Here is a 22,402-nt window from a genome sequence, read left to right on the forward strand (position 1 = left end):
GACTGAAAAAAAAAAAAAAAAAAGAGTTGGACTGGAAGGTGAGTGACTCAGGTTTCTGTAGAGTATGCTTTGAAAGTACATCAGTAGACGGGGGATTTTTCATGATTTCTTCAAGTAAAAACGTCAGATAATATAGTTCATAGAAAACTTTAATGTAAGGCACTGTTGTCCAGAGTTAAAAGAGGGGTAACAGCCCACAGGAGCCCACAGGCGGGGCACACACCCCACTTGGCGAGGACAGCTCCCCAGGACCGTCCTCCCAGAGCACCGAACATCAAGAGAGAAAGCCCAGAGAACTACCAGCTATTACAGTCCCCAAAAGTGGTTTCTAGGAATTCCCACGTTGGTAGGCAGCCCAAGAAAAGCACTTACTCTGTTGTCTCTTAGGTTCCCGTGAAAGGAAAGCATGAGGTTACACGTGTGTCCATGGCTCACACTGGGCCCAGTGAGAGGTTTAGGGGTCAGACTGCCATCCCGGGATGACTCCAGGCCCCAGGGGCAGGAATTCATGTTCTTAAAGAGGGTCTTCATTTACTCTCCCTAAAGCCTTATCAGAAGCCTGTGACTTACATCTTAAGCAAAAACAAGCCTGTTGCTCTTCAATGTTGATGGCCTCATCTCCCGAGTGCAGTGACTTTGGGATGACCTTTCCCTGTGGATAGCCATCAGCAAGATACCTACAGGACGCATTCTTCCAGGTTCTTACCAAAAATTCATCTAAAGGGAAAAGTCACCCAGGGAGGCAAGACTCTTTAAGTGGAGGGAGTGATGTTTATGTGCATTAAACCAAGCAATCACTGGGGTCTGGACAGTTTTAAAAAGGAAAGCACAGCACAGCTGAACAACGAACGGGAGGTCCCAAAGAGGCATCACTTGGACATCTTGGTCTCGGCAGGTGTCTCCCCAGTGTCCAGGGTCTTCAGCAACCGGAAGAGGCCCGCGGCCTCACGGATCCTGCTGAACTCGATGCAGAAGGCCTGCACTTCTATAAACAAGTCCTGCACGTTGATGATCTTGTTACGGATCAGGGATTGGAGAAAGACACACACAAGACGCACCAGACGATTCTGAAAAAGGAACCTGTGTTAGCGTCTGTTTTCAGGGCAGGTATTTATAAAGGTTACAAAAATTGTTACTTACCTGCATGTATTTATCCTTAATTTGTTCACAGGTAGAAATGCAATTGGATATATAAAGGTGAATAAATTCAGGAGGTAGATCAACAGCTGTGGTTAGTCTGTTTCATAAAAACAAAGGCAGGCCTGTTAATTTCAGTCACTTAGTAAAAATTCTGATATTAATGGTTCGTGCAAGTAAACATCGGCGCCACCCACCCCACTCACCCCTGTTAATAAGTGACACTGCCATTTCTCAAGTCTGCACATCATGTGTAATAAGCGCTGAGCACCATGTCCCTGTGTGGTCTTGGCTGAACTGTAATTCCTAGTCAGCATCCAGGCTCTGACAATGTGGGCAGTTACTCCGTCTACGTAAGTAATACCAATCAGTAACTCCTGATTACACAGGAGTGCTATGCAGGGAGCGCTTGTGAAGGAAGGCGTGGTAGGAACTGAACAGCACAATGCATGACTAAGTACTTACGTGAGGCACAAGGAGCAGTGCAAGTGGAAAGGCTTCATAGGGCATATGACTTAAATTGAAACCCACGGACAGAAGTGTTCCTTCAAATCAGTAAATGATCTGAGTAAAGTGTAGAATCGGGGGTGGCGTGGCACGTTTCTAAACTTGCTTGACTACAGAATTTTTTCCCACAAGGCTCCAAGGAAACGCAGCCATGGGCTGCTGGTGACGCGCGGGATGGGGTGATGCACAATGAGGTGGGTGGGTGGGCTCCCACAGCAGACCCCACCCTTGAAACATGTCCACACTATGATAACAGGATGTAGTTATCCTTGGACAAAGTGCCTGCGATCTGGTTTAGACAGTAAGTGAGCACTCAGCATGGTCAGCCTGGAGGACCCGAACAGAAGAAAGCTCAAACAAGAAGGCGGCAGAAGCAGCAGGTTAACCGGTCTTGCAAGCGACAGAAAATGAAGGTTGAAAACCTCGCGCTTCCTCGCTCCCTCCCCAGACCTGTGCTGCCCTAGCACACACCTGCCCTGGGCTTTCAGTTAGGCTTTTTCCCACCAGCCGATTAACTTAAAAGGACTTTTTCTGGGGGGCTTCACTATGCAGATTTTGGGATCTTAGTCGTGTGGCCCCTCGCCGCCCAAGGGAGTGACTGTTGGCACTCGGCAGTGGAAGTGCTGAGTCCTAAACACTGGACTGCCAGGGAGTTCCCAGCTTAGTACAGCTATAAACAGGTTAGAAACAATAATCCCCAACTCTCAAACGAGTGCTCCAATTGAAGTGTAGTTGCCTGGCACTCAGAATGGATCTCCCCGTAAGCAGGAAGTCCATAACATTTAGCCCCCGAAACAGGACACCACGTGTGTGGGGGGTGGGGGGCGTTTGGGGATGAGAAGCCTACATTGGGAGCAGAGCAGGCAAGCCTGCCTATAAGGCTACACTCTTTGTTGTTTGGTTGCTAAGTCGTGTTTGACTCTCCTGTGACCCCATTTGCTGTACCCCACCAGACTCCTCTGTCCATGGGATTTCCCAGGCAAGAATATTGGAGCGGGTTGCCATTTCCCCCTCCAGGGGATCTTCCTGACCTACACTACATATAAACAGCTTAATAGTAGGTTCCCAAGCTAACCTTCAAGTCTGTGAAATTTGTGATGTATTTAAAACTTACTTGTAAGCAAAATAACAAAGTGAGAACCCACTGTTGCTTCCCTGACAGTCGATGACAGCAGAGCAAGGAGACCTAATCAAAGAACGGTTCAGAGAACAGTGCCAGGAATTCTAGGAAGGTATTCTCAGAACTGTCTCAGCTTCTTGGCCCCTACCTTCCCATGATATAGCTTTAGTCACTAACAGAAATAATGTAACACCTGTAATTTATGTAGAGATAAAGAATATACAGCTTCCCAGGTGGTGCAGTGGTAAAGAATCTACCTGCCAATGCAGGAGATGCAGGAGACTTGGGTTCGATCCCTGGGTCAGGGAGATCCCCGGAATAGGAAATGGCAACCCACTCAAGTATCCTTGCCTAGAAGATCCCATGGACAGAGGAGCCTGCTGGGCTACAGTCCATGGGAGCACAAAGAGTCAGACATGACCGAGTGACTTAAGCACAGAGAACTAAGAATATATAACCATATATAGGGAAATAAACTTTAGCAATTAGGTTTCACAGATGGTGACTTCCCACGTGGTCCAGTGGTTAAGATAGTATTAAAGGCTCAGAATACCCTCCAAGTTCTTCCTTGGGGGTGCGAAATTTATATGCAGTTAACACTAAAGCTTAGATTATTTAATGGGTTTTCTCAGACTAACAATGTCAGGAAAAAAAAACTTGCAGGTTTTTCCCCTTCTAATCATTTAATCAGGATCTATATACCTGCCCCACCGGCACCCACCCAGCATTTGATCGAGTACAGAAACTTACCGATTTACAACTTCCATCGAATGTAATGACATATCCATATTGACCAGAACTGAAAAATACTCAGTGATCTGGCTTGACTGCATTAACTTCAGCAACATTTCTATAGCAACTAGAGGATTGTTTTCCACTAGGTCAGGAAGTTTGGCTGGAGTGAGGCCAATATGATAAACAAGTTTGGGGTCCTTTTCCAACTCTCCAAGGAGCTAAATAAAATCAAGTTTTTTTAAAGAGAGAAAAAGAAGTCAAATTAGAAATTCTCTTTCCCGCATATAAAAATACCCAACTATTTTATTTTTGAAATGTTATAAAATTTACCTGCACTGAACCAACTTCATCAGTATCTTCCCTCAAACCCATGATCATCATGCTTTGATATTTTGACACTTACATTTGAATTGTCAGGTATTACAACCAGGCACCATCACAAGAGTTTATAAATAACACTGATGCCTCCTGGGCCTGAAACCAGAATCAATACTGTCTGGATTTTAACAATCATATCCTTACATCCCTTGTAGGTAGGTTTTTTTTCTGTTTTCGATTATAATCAAAAATAATCTTAGCAACGCGCACTACTGAAAAGCACAGACCACAGAGGTCATCAGGAAACCCAGGAACTGGAGCCCTGCCCAGCGCCCGGGGGACGGGGAGTCGGGGTCAGACTGCGCACACTGCCGTGCAAGTCACACGCACAGTTACTCAAGTATGTGTGCTCAAAAATGATGTGTTTTGCCAGATCTGTACCTTCCTTTACATACATTTTCTATGCTGTCCCCACCTACCTGCATGGACACACACACTCCTTCAGGGCTGACTAGTTAGCAAAGGGAACTACGAACAAGGCTGTTACTTGGCTCTGAAGATGGTGTTAGGTGGCACACCGGATTGGAGAGGTACCTCCTGACAAGTTCTAATGGGAAAGGGTGCAAACTGGGTAAAATTCACCAACAGGAACTACCCACAGCGTCCTGTGTTTCCTGAATCTCGTCGTCGGGCACAGGGACTTCTGAATACACGACCGACCAACCGTGTGATGGGCGCTGGTTTACCTCCCTGGTGAGATGTGAGTCACTGCAGACTCGGCCTCCCGTGAGTCCCGTTCAGCTTAGCGACAGCGTACACGGAGCACCCAGAGCAGAGCGCCCCACGTGAGCGCCACCTCAGGCCCCTCGCCCGGAGTCGAGCTGATCGCAGACAGAAGCTGCAAGGTGTTCGGGCACCAGACTCGCTGCCCCACCACAGCGCAGTGGGCAGAGTGGGAGGCCGAACCGAGCTTCAGGGACCAAGACACTTCCTACCAGTGGATCATGTTGACAACACCGTGTCACTGGTCGTTTATCACTTCATGAGAAACAAGAACGCTTGGTGAATTCCTTACAGGAGAATGCTGATGGTAACACATACCTGTGTCTGCTGAGGAGAGGACAGGGGGCTCTTGAAGGCTTTAGCCATTATTCGCTTGATCTCTACGCCAGTGCTGTTCTTCACGCACATTGACTTGTCCCACTGGATCGCGTGGTCAGGCTCGGTGGGGTTGAGCCAGGCCAGCTCGTCCTCACACACGTGCAGCGGAGGCGGGGGGCGAATGAACTCGGGCCGAAAATGGCCTGCAATCAGAGGAGCCTGTGTGACTTCTGCTCTGGGGCAGCCGACACTCACGTATAAACCCCACGTCTGTGCATGCGGGCGTGCCCGGTCATGTCTGACTCTGCGACCCCAAGGACTGTGGCCTGCCAGGCAGCTTCTGTCCATGGGATTTCTCAGGCAAGAACACCGGAGTGGGCTGCCAAAACCTCAGATGCCACTTACTGCAGTGCAGTTAACACTCAATAAGGACAACACGGTCATACTGATTCAAAAGTCAGAAGCAGAAATGACTTAAAGTAGGTTTTTTCCAGAACACAAATGAAAGAATGAAACACTGACACAGAATTATTATACCAGAGGCCAAATCTATCTATCTTTAGAGAGCAAAGGAAAGCAATACCACCCCCTGACAAGTCCTGGTTCAATCATGATCAGTAGCAAAAGGACACCACTTACTTCATTGGTAAGTCTTTTGATGTGGAAAATAAAACACTATTTGATCTCAGTCATCCTATTCTCAGCACTGTTTTATTCAGAGACTATATAATGTGTACCAGTTTTATTTTTGCATCTTAAAACCTTGCAGTAGCAAATTATGTACAGATAAAATGGGCATGTAAGAACTATGGCTGACTGGACATTCTCAAACGAATCTAGAGTTTCATAAACCCATAAATTCACAAATGCCACAGCATTTTCATAAAATAGTAAAAAAAAAAAAAAAAAAACAGGACGGGAGTGACTCGATACCTCAACTGTTTTATAAAGATTGATCCCTAAGATATACATGCTCTTAAGTGAATGAAAACAAACACTGGCTGGACTCCTGGGCAAACTTCACCCCTCACTTTGGTTTTCACACAGGGCCTAAGACGGCTGTCTCCTCCCATGGACCAAGCCCCCGTCAAGTTTCAGACCTGGATACTCCAGTTCATTGAAAATGTCTTTTCTGGCTAAGAATCATCTCTTTCTCTTTTTTGGGGGGTTGTGCTAGCTAGGTCTTTGTTGTTACATGGACTTTTCTCTAGTTGCGGAGAGTGGAGGCTACTCTCCAGCTGCAGTGCATGGGCTTCTCATTTTAGCAGCTTCTCTTATTGCAGAGGAGCATGGGCTCTAGGCACATGGGTTTCAGAAGTTGCAGCTCATGGGCTCTAGAGCACAGGCTCAATAGCTGTGGTGCACAAGCTCAGGTGCTCCTCAGCATATAGGGTCTTCCTGGACCAGGGATCGAGCCCGTGTCTCCTGAGCCCCATCCCTTTATCTTAAACTATACCAACTCTTCATCAGAACCAGCACTGAATCTCTGCAGACTGTTAACAAAGAGAAAGTGTTTCAACAGTTTAGGAGATGCAGTACTTATGTGATCAAGAGAATGTTCCCATGAGGTAAGGATGCTTGGTGTTCAGCTAGACTCGGGCCTGATTCCTGACCGGTCTACTTCTCACATCCCTCTCCAGTGGCCCGTTCCAGTCACAGCGAGCATCAGTAACCGCCTCTGTGTGCCTTGGACCTTCCCGTACACTGTGACTAGCCCAGACCTGTTTATGCCAAAGATCTGCTACAAATGGCATAAAGAGTCACAGTGCAGGTTTCAAACTCAAGGTAACACTATAGTCTGGAGAAGATAATCTTATCCCTAAGCAAAAAGCATGCCTTCATCATTAAAACCACACAGAAGCCTATAAAACCAAAGAATGCAGTTCCACAAGCTTCAATAGGTGTTTTCTTTGAATTAAAATAAGAGCCGTAAGATCAGTAAAACTTTAGTGGAGAATGATAAGGTTAATAAAGAGGTATAAAACAAAAAAAGGTAATAAGATAGAAAAATAAGCTCATTTCAGTAAAATCGGAATTTATAGCTTTAGGTATGTAATAAAAAAAACGTGGTATTTTTATTAAAGAAGAAACTTTCATTGAGCATATCTACTATGTTCTGGACACCATACTAGAAGTTTTTCATTAAATTCATGTTTAACATTCTCTGGCATAAATCCTACCAATGTTTTTCTCCCAAGGCAATAGAAATAAAAGCAAAAATAAACAAATGGGACCTAATCATACTTACAAGCTTTTCTTCAGCAAAGAAAACCATAAACAAAACTAAGACAACCTACAGACTGGGAAAAAATATTTGCAAATGATGCAACCAACACGGACTTAATTTCCAAAATATACACACAGCTCATCCATCTCAACAGCAAAAAATCAACCCAATCAAAAAATGAGCACAATATCTAAAGAGACATTTCTTCAAAGAAGGCATACAGATGGCCAACAGGCACATGAAAAGATGCTCAATGTAGCTAATTATTAGAGAAATGCAAATCAAAACTACAATGAGGTACCACCTCACCAGTCAGTACAAATATGCTGGAGAGGGTGTGGAGGAAAGGGAACTCTCCTTCATTACTGATGGGACTGTAAACTGGTGCAGCCACTATGGAAAACATCATGGTGGTTCTCAGTAAACTAAAAACAAGTTGCCATATGATCACACAATCCCACTTCTGGGCCTGTATCAACAAAACTGCAATTCAAAAACACAACACGCACCCCTATGTTCAGGGCAGCACTATTCACGATAGCTGAGACATGGGAACAGTCTGTCCATTGAGAGGTGAACGGATAAAGAAAAAGAATGAAATAATGCCATTTGCAGCAACATGGACCTATAGATTATCACATTAGTGAAGTAAACCAGACAGATAAAGAGAAAGATATCACCGCTATGTGGGATCTAAAATGTGACACAAATGAACTTATCCATGAAACTGAAACAGACTCACAGACAGAGCAGACTTGTGGTTGCTATGGGGGCGGGATGGATTGGGATTCAGGGATTAGCAGATGCAAACTATTACACAGAGGATGGATAAAGAATAAGGTCCTACCATATAGCACAGAAAGCAAAACTCAATATCCTGTGAGAAACCATAATGGAAAAGAACATGAAAAAGAACGTACAGCTGAATCACTCTGCTGTACAGCAGAAATTAACTCAACACTGTAAATCAACTATTTCAATGAAATAAAATTTTTAAAAGATTCATGTTTCAGCATCAACGAAAACAACATGTTTCAGAACACCAGAGTCTCAGGGGGACTCTGCTAAAATAAAATCAAGAATATAAAGGAACATAAAATCAGATTTACTCACTTTCAATAGGTGGCTTTGGTCCACTGACTAAAGCTTCCGTGATCTGAGAGGCAACGGAACTGTCGAATCCAGAGTTAGATGAGTCTGGGTCCGGGTCACTGAGAATGCTAGGGAAGCTGGCCTTACTTTGAGTTGGCAACTCAGACTGGCGTTCTGAAAAAGATTAAAACAGAAAACACTTTAAAATGCGGCACGAGGAGAGTGAAAAGACAAGCTAGTAACTGGAGAAACTTGTCTACAACATACAAGCAAAGGGCCAGATTCAAGTTCTTTTGTTTTTTCTCCAAAACTCCTACAAATCCATCTTTAAAAACAGGCGGGGGGGGGGAATGGGCTAATGACTTCATTGAGTATTTTATCTTTAAAAGCTTGAATGGCCAATAAACACCTCAAAAGATATTCGACCTCAGTAGAAACCAGGGGGAAATCTGTTAAAACACAAGATACTAGTGCATACACACTGTAGTTATAACTGTCCCTTATAGTCATTGATGCTTATTTCCTTGTTTTCTTTAAGTCAGGAAAACACAATTGCATCATCCATAAATATATCTGTGGTCCCTGGATCTCACTGTAAAGACATCTGAATTGCAGACTGGCCTCTGCACAAGAGTACCCGAACCTCGGCTCCACCTTACCAGCCAGGGCAAGCTGAAGCCCGCTAATGTCCACAGACTGGCCCATGTTCCCCACGTCCATGAGGGCGATCTGCCGGGGTGTCTTTTTGAAGAGTTCCCGTGGGGGTGCCAGCATCAGCTGGGAAAGAAAAAACTTCTCTGGTGGAGTTATAGGAGGTAAAAACCCTGTAAACACACAAGCAAAAAATGTATGATTTTACTAATGGTTATTTTTAGAAATTATCTTGAGCCTGATAAAACTAGCATCTCACGTATCTTTAAAGACAATTATAATCAAATATTCATTTAACCAAATACACACATTTATGAAAATGTAATTAAGGAATCATCCCAAGGACTGGTTCTAGGACCTCCTGCAAACACTAAAATCCAGGGATGCCTGGGTCCTACACATAAAAGCTGTAGTATCTGAAAGTAACCTACACACACCCTCCTTATACTTTAATCTCCAGATTGCTTAAAATACCTGCTGCTGCTGCTAAGTCGCTTCAGTCGTGTCCGACTCTCTGCGACCTCATAGACGGCAGCCCACCAGGCTCCCCTGTCCCTGGGATTCTCCAGGCAAGAACACTGGAGTGGGTTGCCATTGCCGTCTCCAATGCGTAAAAGTGAAAGTGAAGTCGCTCAGTCGTGTCCAACCCTTAGCGACCCGTCTACCAGGCTCCTCTGTCCCTGGGATTCTCCAGGCAAGAGTACTGGAGTGGGGTGCCATTGCCTTCTCCGACTTAAAATACCTAAGACAGTGTAAATGCTACATAAATACAATGTAAATGCTAGGTAAGTACAATGTAAATGATATGCAAATAGCTGCCAGAATTCAAGTTTTGCTTTTGGGAACTTTTTGGAACTCCCACCCCCACCCCACCCCCAAGGGGCTGGTTGAATCCTTAGATGCAGAACCCAAAGATGTACAGGGCTGACTGTATCTCAACTGATTCACTATGATCTGTGGTGATGTCAATGAAACTTAAAAGTTTCTGGAGCTATTAAGAACTTTGTTTTCTAATATGCTTCATTCAGTTCCTGCAAAGATAAGCTTATGTATACAGACCAAAACAAATCAAGAACTATAGTGCTCAGAAATGCTTTTCTTCTCTGCAGCGACCAGCAACTGTGTAAAAGGTAAAGAGACAAGGAAGCAACCACTAGCTCTGCACCATTATAAGACCTTTCTCATCTGGTCCTGACGCACTCTCCTCATCGCATTTTCCCCTCCAACGCTTGTGTTCTACATTCCAGTTGCACAAAACCTCTTCTCTGATTCCTGATTTCAAAGCATACAACACAACAACACAAAGCAGCTCTTTTGAATACCTGAGAGGGCCGCACCCTTCTCTCCCCACCACCTCTAATCAACATCCAGCAAAAACCTCAGTCCCTCTGAAGTCCCTCCAGCTCCACGGGTGCAGTTCCCCCATGCCGCGAGGCCCTGTGCGTGCCAGCCAGCACAGCCCTGGGTGTCGGGTCACAAGCACGTTTGTGTTTCCTCAGCCAGGCTGAAGTTTCCTGAGTGTGAAGACGCCTTCTTACTTGCATCCAGATACATTTTCAACCTTGGCTCTGCAGCAGAGTCACCTGAAAAGCTCAAAAAACATGCACCCGCCAGACGGGAAGCTGCGGTGACACTGTAGCGCAGTCACACTCCAAATTAAAACTATATATATACCCACTACATACTCCCCTTGATGTACAATGTAATAAGCCTTGGCATTGACAGTCCCTCTGTTGTGGATTTAAGCACCATCCCTACCAACGGTAATCGTGGGTAACACTTCTATTCCTCGTAACAACTCTGTGTTTGTTAGTCCCTAAGTCATGTGCAGCTCTGCCACATCATGGACTAGCCCGCCAGGCTGCTCTGTCCATGGGATTCTCCAGGCAAGAATACTGGATGGGTTGCCATTCCCTTCTCCAGGGGAACTTTCTGACCCAGGGATCAAATTCTGGTCTCCTGCTTTGCAGGTAGGTAATAACTCTGCCAGCTCAGAATTATTATCTTCAGCTTACAGACAAGTAAACTGAGGCAGAGACAGGCAAAATAACCAATCTATGGATTTCTTTACTGGGAAATCCGTTTACAATACAGTTAACAGCCTAGATCTAGTTTCACACTCATTGCATTTGAGAATAACATTACATAAATCACAGTTCCTTTACCTAATTCATCCTACAGAATTCGGAAGCTCTCAGACCCAAATCCTGCAGTCGTTTTTCTGGGCATTCTCAAACTAATCAGAAGATGCTTTAGATCTAGAAGAATTGCCAGCAGCAACAATGACTAGCTTACCTGTAGAAGCCCTCTCCTGCAAGAAAAAATTCTCTAGTATTACATTAATCCTCTGCCTTCACCTTCTGGCGCCCAGAATAGCAGTCCCTTCCTAAGGAGTGACTTACCTGTTTCCTCACTGCCTAAGGACTATGAGATCTGCTTCCCACCTCTGACCACCTGTTCTGCCCACTACACTGGTCCCTGTCTAAATCTCCCAGATACTCATCACCATCTATCTCCTCTGTTCCTTTCTCCTCTCCTGGCTTCAGGTCTTCTCCTAAAATCAAGTCTCATAAACCATCTATTGAGTTACAAATAAAAGCAGCATCGCATCAAATCCACCGGTCTCACAAAAGTTGCAGAAAACACACCTTTTACATAATGTCCAGTAGTAGTTTTCTAATTTAGGCGGTGAATTCGAGGCCGCTTTCTATCCTGTGACCCCATCATGTTAACCAAAGACACCTAACAGCAAGAAGGTGGCTAGTATAGTCCTTTGTTGTTTAGCTTAAGTCGGGTCCCACTCTTTGCGACCCCATGAGCTGTAGCCTGCCAGGCTCTTCTGTCCATGGGATTCTGCAAGCAAGAATACTGGAGTGGGTTGCCATTTCCTTCTCCAGGACATCTTCGTGACCCAGGGGTCCAACCCGTGTCTCCTGCATTGGCAGGCGGGTTCTTTACCACTGAGCCACCGGGGAAGCCCTGAGTAATGTGTATCTCCGCTCAACCACGTCTTCCGGTTCTGAATGACTTCTCATTGACTCCCCTGAGACTTAAAGCCGGGGGCAGATAAAGTGTGTCGTTACTTACAACTTCACACACCTCTGACGGGCTAGACGAGAACGAACCGCATGTGAGGCAGAAAAGCGTCAAGCCCCACGCTAAGCTGCACGGTTTGACGGCTCCTACTGTTGCGGGGGGAGCGGTTAATTTTCGGTGCCAGGAAGCTGCCACTCCTCCGTACTTGGTGGAGGGGGTGGGGAGGGAATTTCAAAAGGAGACGATGCATTTCCCGGGCCGGTGAAGGCCCAGCAGCTCCAGGCGGGCGGTCCCAGCCGTACCTGAGAGGGGCGGCCGGTCGGGTTCCTGGCCGCCGCGGGCGGGCGGCGCGGGGTTGAGCAAGTGCGCGAAGCTGGCGGCGAAGGGGTTGGCGGCGAGCGGCTCGGTGCGGTACATCTCCCACAGCAGGTAGAGCGCCGTGAGGCGCTGCGCCGCGCTGGGCAGCAGGTCCGGCTGCTGCAGCAGCATCACGAGCACCGAGCCCAGGCGGAAGTGGTCGGCTTTGCTGAAGTAGTGGTGGAAGGCGGTGGACAGGCCCTCGAAGGTGCTGCCGCCGCCCGCCTCCTCCGAGATGATGCTCAGCAGGCTCGAGAGCTCCTTCGGGGTCAGGCTCATCCTGCCCGCGGAGCCCCCCGGGCCTCCGCTCCCCGGCCCGGGGACGCCCGCTCCGCCTCTGCCGCTAGAGCCCGAGCCTCCCGGGCCGCTCCTGGACGCCGACCCCGCCGCTTCCCGGGCTCCCCTTTGCTCCGCGGCGTTGAGCAGCCGGCCAAATGCCGCGCTTGCCCCGCCGCCGGGCATCAACCTCTTTCGCCCGTCCTGCTTCCCGGCCGGAGGGGCCCTGGCACCGGCTCGCTCCGTCCCTGCGGCCGTAAAGCGCGCCGTGGCACGACAGCGTCGCAAACAAAACAAGCCTGGAACCCAGCCGGCAGTACAAGAGGGCAGCGCGGAGCCAGAGCGAGGCTGCTGGAGCCAGGCCAGGGAGAAGATCCCGAGACGCCGAGCGGGCGGGGCAAAAAGCCGGAAATTGAGGCGGAGCTTGCAGGAGGGGCCGAGCCGCCGGCGGGGCCCGTATATCGCCCTGAGGAAGTCTCGCGGAGCCACAGCGCGGCGCTGAGTTGTCATCTGCGCGTGCGCGAGCGAGAGGCGCGCCACCGGGCACTGTTCCCGGGAGAAACCGTCGTCCAGATTGATGTCTGGAAAAACGCATATAAGAAACTGAAAAGCTCTCTTAGTTAACACACATGACTATTCATGGTAGAAGATTTTTAAGTGCCAATAACTACAGACCACGCATTTCTCATAACCAAAATTAATTTTCAATCCTACACTATTTGAAGAAATGGAGTCATACTGCGCACGACCTATTGTACGCAGTTGTTTTAACAAAATTTCCGGAAAATGGTTTCAGAACGCAGAAACACCTGCCCAGGTGACTAGGGCTCGTTCCAGGTGGGAACCACCCAAACTTGCTCGGTTCCTCCCTTAGACCTGCAAAACCCAGCAGGGAGTCCTGCCAGGGAATTTGGGAATCCTAAATTTGGGAAATCCCGTGTGAGCTAACTAACGCTGGCAACTGGAGAATTCTCTAGTTCAGTGCCTCCTTAGTTCTAAAGTGAAATTGAAAGAAGAGAAACTGGTTGGTCATTGAGGATGCATATTCTGAAGACTTGTTGAATTGACTATTAGAAGGACTTCCCTGGTGGTCCAGTGGCTAAAACTCTGTTCCCCCCATATAGGGGGGCCTGGGTTGGATCCCAGGTCAGGGAACTAAGATCATGCCTGATGCAATGAAGAGCAAAGATTCCATGTGTCACAACAAAGGCCTGGCGCAGCTAAATTTTTTTTTTTAAGTTTAAAAAATTGTTAGCTATCCCTCTAGAAAGGTCCTGACAATTAAGAGCAGCAGACATAACTTGCTAACTTGGGAGACTGATTTAAATTATCTTGAAGGTATTCTTATTTACTACAGTAAATAAACTTTATTGTGTTTGGGAGGTCTGTTTGTTATTGGGGTTTGGTCTTTTTATTTTTGTACTGCAGAGTTTTTTTTTTTAACTTTTTTTTTAGGCTGTTCCAGGTCTGGCCAGTTGTGGCATGCTGGATCTTTAGTAGTGGCATGTGAGATCTAGTTTCCTGACCAGGGATCAAACCCAAGTCACTTGCATTGGGAGCACAGAGTCTTAGCCACTGCACCACTGGGTGAGTCCAGTTTCACTGTTTCGTTGTTTTTTTTTAAGTTGTTTCAAAACATTTGAACATTATGTGCCCCCCAAGCCCCAATAAACTAATTTTTTTTTTTCTGTAGGAGCATTTTCAAAATTAGGTTGATGTTAAAAAGAAACCCAGAGGCTCCAGATGGAGTCACTTCTCCTAGATCACACCACCAACCTAACTAAAACTTCATCCTCCCCCAGAAAGTGTGAATGTTAGTCACTCAGATGTAGCCAACTCTTTGCGACCTCATGGACTGCAGTCAACCAGGCTCTTCCGTCCATGGAATTCTCCAGGCAAGAATACTGGGAGTGGGTTGCCATTCCCTCCTCCACGGGATCTTCCTGATCCATGGCTTGAACCCCAGTCTCCCGTATAGAAGGCAGATTCTTTACTGTCTGAGCCACCAGGAAAGCCAAAATGTAGGCTTAACCAGGAATGCTGTAGGCGGCATCAGTGAAGTAATTGGTCTTGTGGACCCTCCCCATTCCCCAAAGGAAGATGAGGTAGCCTGCCACAGAGACCCCTCCGCTCCCCATAAGCAAGTTGTATGCTGTGCTCCTTGCTTCAGTGATGTCCGACTCTTTTACCTGCCAGGCTCCTCTATCTGTGGAATTCTCCAGGTAAGAATACTGGAGTGGGCTGCCATGCCCTTCTCCAGAGGATTTTCCTGACCCAGGGAGTGAATCTGCATCACTTGCGTTCCAGGCGGGTTCTTTACCCACTGAGCGACCTAAGGAGCCCCATAAGCGAGTTACCTATGCCTGAAATACGTTTTTTTGCTGATGACTTCCTTGTCTTGCCTTTGAAAACCTTTCCTTCCTAAAGCCGTTGGGAGCTCCTTTCTGCTTCCCAGATGGGATGCTTCCTGACTTATGAATGGTTCAGTGAAACCAATTAGATCTTTAAAATGCACCCGGTTGTATTTTTTTTTAACAGCAGTATCCAGGGTTTCCTGCACCCTGGTTGCACCCGGTTTTAGTCGCGACACGAGGGATCTTCCCTCTTCATTGCGGCGTGTGGGATCTTTAGTTGCAGCATGGAGAATCTAGTGCCCTGACCGGGGATGGAACCTGGGCCCCCTGCACTGGGAGCCCACACTGGAGCATGAGGGAAGACCCTATAAAACATTTTTGAAAAGACCACATTTTGGAGATTAAAAATAGATTAATGGTTTCCAGAGATCGGGGGGTCGGTGGGGGTGGGTGGCAGAGAGGTAGATCTGCCTCTGAAAGGGTAACGTGGGGAGCTCTGTGGTGATGGGAGAGTTCTGTACCTTAGTTGTGATGTTGGCTACACAGATGTGTACATGTGATAAAATTGCATAGACCTGAACACATATATTGTAACATTGCTTGTTTCCCAGTCTCGATTGTGTACTAGAGTTATGCAAAATGCAACCGTATTGAGGGAAATTGGGTGAAGAGTAAGTAGCACTCGCCCTACATGTTTTTGCAATTTCCTGTGAATCTGCAGTTATTTCTTCTGTTTAAAAAAAAAACACTTGCTTAAAAAAAATAAACTCTTTATTGAATTTGTTACAGTATTGCTTCTCTTTTATATTTTGATTTTTTTGGCTGCAAGGCATACAGGATCTTAGCGCCCCAACCAGGGATCGAACCGTTACTCCCTGCATTGGAAGGCTAGGTCTTAACTACTGGACCACCAAGGAAGTCCCTGCAGTTATTTCAAAATAAAAAAATTTTTTTTAATATAGAAACATTCCTATGGCATAATGCTAAATGCAGAAAGCAAAATAAATGTGTTTCTCTGTGTGTGTGTGTGCATGCATGTACGCTTAAAACTGCAAACAGTGGTTGTTCTTAAATATTTGCCTTTTCAAAAAAAAGCTTTCTATTGAAGTATAGTTTACAGTGTTAGTTTCAGCTGTGCAGTAAAATGATTGTTATATATTCTTTTTCAGATTCTTTTCCATTATAAATTATAAGATATTGAATATATTTGGCTTCCCTGGTGGCTCAGTGATAAAGAATCTGCCTGAAATGCAGGAGACATGGGCTCAACCCCTGGGTGGAGAAGATCCCCTGGAGAAGGAAATGGTAACCCACTCCAGTATTCTTGCCTGGGAAATTATATGGACAGAGGAACCTCATGGCCCCTTGTGCTATACAGTGGGTCCTTGTTATTTATCTATTGTATATATAGGAGTCTATATGTTCATCACCAACTATCCCTCCCCCACACTCTTCCCTTTGATTACCATAAGTTTGTCTCCTATTTCTGTGAACCTACTTCTATCTTGGAAGTAAGTTTATTTACATTGTTTTTATTAGATGCCACAAATGAGTGATACCATAGTTGTCTTTGTCTGGCTTACTTCACTTAATATCTCTAGGTCCTTTGTTTCTTCTTACATTGATGTGACTTCCAAATAAAATGTATTCCTTTTAGGATGGAAAAGATTGTACTGAAACGCAGGAAACACCCACTCTGGGTGTGTGATTGGAATCCGCTGGCGTTTACTCAGACGTCTGCCCATGAGGCCTTTCTGAAGCCTCCTCCGCTCCTCAGCTGAAAGGGACGGTAGGTGTTCCTTCCTGGTCTGTCACCTGCTCCCTCTTTTTGGGGTGCCAGCAGCTTCCATCCATGTTCCACGTGGATCACTGTGAAACTGAAGGCAGAGCAGTGCAGGTGTCCCTGTGGTGCCATCGAAGAGAGCTTGCAGTTGGTTTATTTCTTATCCGTCCTGAGCGGCTCTTCCAGAAAAACCAGGAAAGGCAAACAAGAGGAAGGAAGCCTCAGTGGAAACCTTTGATTTCCTGCCCATCAGATGAACGGTCACCCCCTGTGAGTGTGCTGGCGTCATAAAGCTCTTTCCATCTCTGAATCTCCCCAAAGCCCTTCTATATGCTGCACATAGTCACCAGTCATTTGGGATATCTTGTCAATTCAGGGCTTTCAAGTGATGTGACCGACTCAGCTGGAATAGGTGTAAGCCAGGGAGGTTGGCAGAGCTACAGAAGCAGGCTCACCTGGTCTGCCCGTACGTGCCTGCTAAGTCCCTTCAGTCGTGTCCGACTCTTTGTAGCCCTATGGACTGTAACCGCCAGGCTCTTCTGTCCATGGAATTCTCCAGGCAAAAATACTGGAGTGGGTTGCCATTTCCTCCTCCTGGGGATCTTCCTGGCCCAGGGGTCGAACCTGCGTCTCTTCTGTCTTCGGCATTGGCATGTGGGTTCTTTACCACTAGCGCCACCGGGGTGCAGCTCAGTAAACCCCTCCCTAGCACAATTTGTGAGCCCGAACATGAGCTGGAGTGGTGGGGGGACAACGTGGAGGAGACCTAGTCCCTGCTCTTGCGGAGCCTTCAGGCTGGATGAGGAGGCGCTTAGCATCCCCTGCTTTGTAACACTGGCCTCGAGTGGGGCTCTCTGGGCCTCAGGTTCCTCTTCTGGGAAACAGGGGCTTCCCTGGTGGCTCAGACGGTAAAGAATCCATCTGCAGTGTGGGAGACCTGGGTTCGATCCCTGAGTCGGGAAGATGCCCTGGAGGAGGGCATGGCAACCCACTCCAGTATTCTTGCCTGGAGAATCCCATGGACAGAGGAACCTGGCGGGCTAGAGTCCATGAGAGTCGGACACAGCTGAGTGACAAAGCCCAGCCCAGCACAGCACAGCCGGGAACAGAAGATCCACAGCAAGGGAGCTGTTCTTTTGGGCTCCCCTTGCCTCAAATACCTCTCTTGAGAAAGAGAAGAGTTGTGTGGGTTTTTTTTTTTTTTTAAGTTAATCTTTTACGGATTGTGGATTTTTAGGCATAAAACTATCTTTAGTAGGACTTCTGGTTAAGAAGTGGTCCAGTGGTTAAGAATCTGTGCTTCCATTGCAGGGCACGTGGGTTTGATCCCTGGTCTGGGAACTAAGATTCCATGTGCCACGGAGTGTGGCCAAAAACAAACAAATGACCCCCTCCCCCCAAAATTAGCTTTTACTGTTCACCTCATTCAATAAAACTTTCATTTCAGCCTTTAGATAATTTCAAGACATCTGACTTGAAATTAACTTTAAGCATTTCTAAATCTTTCTGATGAAAAAGACCAAACCTATGAACATAGAGGGGCTTCCCCAGTGGCTCAGTGGTGAAGAATCTGCCTGCAATGCAGGAGCCGTAGGAGATGCGGGTTCGGCCTGGGTCAGGAAGATCCCCTGGAGGAGGGCATGGCAACCCACTCCAGTGTCCTTGCCTGGGAAATCCCATGGACAGAGGAACGTGGTGGGCTACAGTCCACGGGGTCACAAAGAGTCAGACACTGCTGAAGTGACTTAGCACGCATGCAGGCCTTTCGCCTCTCAAGAGAGTCTAAGTTCCATAGGACCAGAAATCTTTTTTTAAATGTTTTAATTTGCATTCTTTCTCCCTTTATTTTTGTTTCACTGGGTCTTCATTGCAGCAAGCGGGGGCTGCTTACTCTGCATTTTGGTGAGCAGGTTTCTCCTTGCAGTGGCTTCTCTTCTTGCAGAGCACAGGCTCTAGGCACACAGTCTCCAGTATTTCGACACACAGGCTCAGTAGTTGTGGGGCAGGGGCTCAGTTGCTCCACGGCGTGTGGGATCTTCCCAGAACAGGGATTGAACCTGTGTCCCTTGCTTCGGCAGGCAGATTCTTATCCACTGCACCACCAGGGAAGTCCAAGACCAGAGATCTTAACTGTCTTAATTGCTTTACTTTCCTAGGACCTTGAAGAGTGCCTGGCATATAATATGTACTCAATAAATATTTGCTGAAGGAGGAAAGGAAGGGCTTGTCAGTATAGCGCTGGCGTTAAATGTTTCTCTTTTTCATTTTAGGACGGTGGTTCTCCATCGCGGTTTTGCACTGTTATCACCTGAGGAGCTTTTAAAAAGTCCTGCTCCCCCTGCCACACCCAAGACCAGTCAAGGCAGAATCTCTGGGGCTGGTGCCCAGGTATCAGTATTTTTTTTAACTTCCTGCGGTATTTTCAAGTCTGAGTCCGTTGCTTGCAAAGCAGTCCCTTTTGAAGCAGTACCTGCCATTTCCACTAGATGGCATCAGAACCCGTCCAGATGGTACCAGCTAAGCCCTAAAACCCATGTCCTTGTGTGTGTGTGCTCAGTAGCCAAGTCATGTCCCACTCTTGGCCACCCGGTGGACGGCAGCCCACCAGGCTCCTCTGTGCGATTTCCCAGGCAAGAATTCTGGGAATGTGTTGTCATTTCCTTCTCCAGGGGATCTTTCCGACCCAGGGATGGAACCCACATCTCCTGCATTGGCAAGCAGGTTCTTTACCACTGAGCCACCTGGGAAGCCCAAAAGCTAAAATTCACTCAACAAAATAATGCCACACACCATAGATGTATGTTTGTTTCATCAGATTGGGGTTGTGTTTATATTGGGAGTAATTCCGTAACTCTTAATTACAGCAGATCTTCTGGTTTTGCTTCATTTTAAAATAAAAGGAAGTGAAAAAAAATAAAATAAAAGGAAGTGAAATAATGATAAAACAATACATACATACATACCATACATCTATGGTATGTGAGATTGTTTTTTTTCCGAATGAATTTTAGCTATTTCTAATCACTTTCCCTTAGAAAAAAAAATAAAACACTTTAGGCATACAAAGAATTATACAACATCACCATGATAAGTATCTATATGCCTTTAACCCAGGCTGCTGCTGCTGCTGCTAAGTCGCTTCAGTCGTGTCCGACTCTGTGCGACCCCATAGATGGCAGGCCACCAGGCTCCCCTGTCCCTGGGATTCTCTAGGCAAGAACACTGGAGTGTTAACCCAGGCTAAGAAATCAGAAATAAGTACAGTTGTAATCCCCAGGGGCTGTTTTTTCTTCCCCTACTCCACCTCTCCTATTGTGGTGGTGATTTAGTTACTGCGTCATGTCTGACTTGAGACTCCATGGATTGTAGCTCACCAGGCTCCTCTGTCCATGGGATCCCAAGCAAGAATAATGAAACTGGTTCCTGACTCAGGGATTGAACCTGCATCTCCTGCTTTGCAGGAGGGTTTTTCACTGACTGAACCACTGGGGAGCATCTCGTATAGTGAAAAGGCTAAATTTATGAGTAAGCTCATATATACACAACCTCTCAATAATAGCAAAAATAGACACAGCAAAAAAAAATGTAAACCTATATCCAGGATTTAAAAGAATCTCTCTTTTCTTTTTTACTAACCTGACTTGATTAAAAAATATATTTGGACTTGAAGTATAGTTGATGTACAGTATTATGTAAGTTACAAGTATACAATATAGTGATTCACAATTTATCAAGCTTATATTCCATTTACAGTTATAATAAACTATTGGCTACATTCCCTGTGTTGTATAATATATCCTTGTAGATTATTTTATACACAACAGTTTGTACCACTTATATCCCTATTCTTATCTTATCCCTTCCCCCTCCCCTCTCCCCACTGGTACCACTAATTCATTCTCTATATCTGTGAGTCTGCTTCTTTGTCATTATATTCACTGATTTGTTGTATTTTTTTGATTCCACATATAAGTGATATCATACAGTATTTATCTTGCTCTGTCTGATGTATTTCACTAAGCACAATGTCCATCCATGTTGCTACAAATGGCAAAATTTCATTTTCTTAATGGCTGAGTAGTCTTTCATTGTGTGTATATGTGTGCCACATCTCCTTTTTCCATTCATCTATGGATGGACACTTACCCTACTTCTGTACCTTGGCAATTGTAAGCAATGCTGCTATGAACACTGCGGTGCATATGTCTTTTCGAATTGCTGTTCTTGTATTTTTCAGATAAATATCCAGAAGTGTCTGGATCATATGGTGGTTCTATTTTTGTTTTTTTTGAGAAACCTCCATACTGTTTTCCACAGTGGCTGCACCAGCTTACATTCCCACTGTAATCGAGCGGGACCCCATGGGACACCTGCCACCCCCACTGCCGCCTCCAAATATCCTCCAGGTGCCTGTGTCTGTAGAGAAACTTTAACGATAAATTTAGGGACTTCCCTGGAGGCCCCGTGGTTAGGGCTTCACCTTCCAGTGCAGGGGGTGCTGGGTTGATTTATAGTGGGGAAGCTAAAATCGCACATGCCTCATTTCCGAAAAAACGAAACCTAAAACAGAAGCAATATTGTAACAAATTCAATAAAGACTTTGAAAATGGTCCACATCAAAAAAAAAAAATTCTTTAAAATAAAAGAATACCTTTAATGGGAGAAGTGAGAAAATGCAGAAAGAAAGGAAAACAGTCAAACGACAAAATAATAATAGTTTAGCCATTAAGTTCCTCCTCAAGGACTTTAGATAACATTCTGAGCCACATCCTTTCAGCCTTTTTGCAGAGACTGAAATCCCTGGAAGGTGGAAGCAGGTAACTGTATGCTGCCCACAAGCACACAGACCCCAGACAGGTTGGAACCATGTTGATGATGTTGACTCCTGATTACCTCACCACCAGCCAATCAGAAGAATGTCCACGAGCTGATCAGGCACCCCGTGAACCAACCTCCCCCCCCACCCACCTTGTCTTTAAAAGCCTCCCCATGAAAGCTTCCATGGGGTTCAGGTCTTTTAAGCACTAGCTGCCTGGACGAAATAATAAACATTGCAATAGATGCTGACTCTCCTTCACCACAATCCCATGTCAGTGAACTGACTTTACTTTTCAGGTGAGTGGCCCCAGGTTTGGTTTGGTAACAGCACAAACAGTGTACAAGTAATCTGACTTGATCTGAAATCCTCTTTTTATAAACAGTTTTATTGAGATATAATTCACATGCCATATAATTCACCCATTTCAAGTGAACAAATCAATGGAATCCTTCTGTTTTAGGGTCTGTTTTGTGGTTCAGATGGTAAAGAATCTGCCTGCAATGTGGGAGACCTGGGTTCAATCCCTGGGTTGGGAAGATCCACTAGAGAAGGGAATGGCTGCCAACTCCAGTATTCTGGCCTGGAGGAATCCCATGGACAGAGGAGCCTGGTGGGCTACAGTCCATGGGGTTGCAAAGAGTCAGACACGACTGGAGTGACTTTTACTTTTACTATTTTTTAATTAATTAATTTTTTTTTTTTAGGCTTCCCTGGTGGCTTAGAGGGTAAAAGCGTCTGCCTGCAATGCGGGAGACCCAGGTTCGACCCCTGAGTCGGGAAGATCCCCTGGAAAAGGAAATGGCACCCCACTCCAGTACTCTTGCCTGGAAAATCCCATGGACGGAGGAGCCTGGTAGGCTGCAGTCCATGGGGTCGCAAAGAGTTGGAC

The 22,402-nt window shown here is 46.1% G+C and overlaps 2 protein-coding genes across 3 annotated transcripts in view; one reads left to right on the plus strand and one right to left on the minus strand.

Annotated features, from left to right (window-relative positions):
- Window positions 1-1,223, plus strand: part of RNF149 (ring finger protein 149) — a 31,249-nt gene extending 30,026 nt beyond the window's left edge. For both annotated transcript variants that reach the window (XM_043918569.1, XM_043918568.1), the window contains exon 9: window positions 547-1,223. The gene's annotated coding sequence lies outside the window, so the exon portion shown is untranslated. The remainder of the gene's footprint in view (window positions 1-546) is intronic.
- Window positions 132-12,877, minus strand: CNOT11 (CCR4-NOT transcription complex subunit 11). Its single transcript, XM_043918567.1, has 7 exons — window positions 12,227-12,877; window positions 8,897-9,061; window positions 8,259-8,411; window positions 4,919-5,121; window positions 3,515-3,717; window positions 1,141-1,237; window positions 132-1,067 (listed from the first exon to the last, which is right to left on the minus strand). The coding sequence occupies exons 1-7, from the start codon at window positions 12,741-12,743 to the stop codon at window positions 870-872; spliced, it is 1,536 nt and encodes a 511-aa protein (XP_043774502.1). The 5' UTR covers window positions 12,744-12,877; the 3' UTR covers window positions 132-869.
- Window positions 12,878-22,402: the final 9,525 nt, after the last annotated feature.

This window comes from Cervus elaphus, chromosome 11 (genome assembly GCF_910594005.1).
Source record: "Cervus elaphus chromosome 11, mCerEla1.1, whole genome shotgun sequence".
Lineage (NCBI taxonomy): Eukaryota > Metazoa > Chordata > Mammalia > Artiodactyla > Cervidae > Cervus > Cervus elaphus.

Excerpts from the sequence above, each read along its gene's own strand:
- CNOT11 (XM_043918567.1), bottom strand. The coding sequence starts at position 12,743 with ATGCCCGGCGGCGGGGCAAGCGCGGCATTTGGCCGGCTGCTCAACGCC. Across the intron at positions 8,412-8,896 it reads GCTTCAGCTTGCCCTGGCTG|AACGCCAGTCTGAGTTGCCA; the intron begins GTAAGGTGGAGC and ends AATCTTTTTCAG. Across the intron at positions 5,122-8,258 it reads ACCAAAGCCACCTATTGAAA|GCCATTTTCGGCCCGAGTTC; the intron begins GTGAGTAAATCT and ends CTCTGATTGCAG.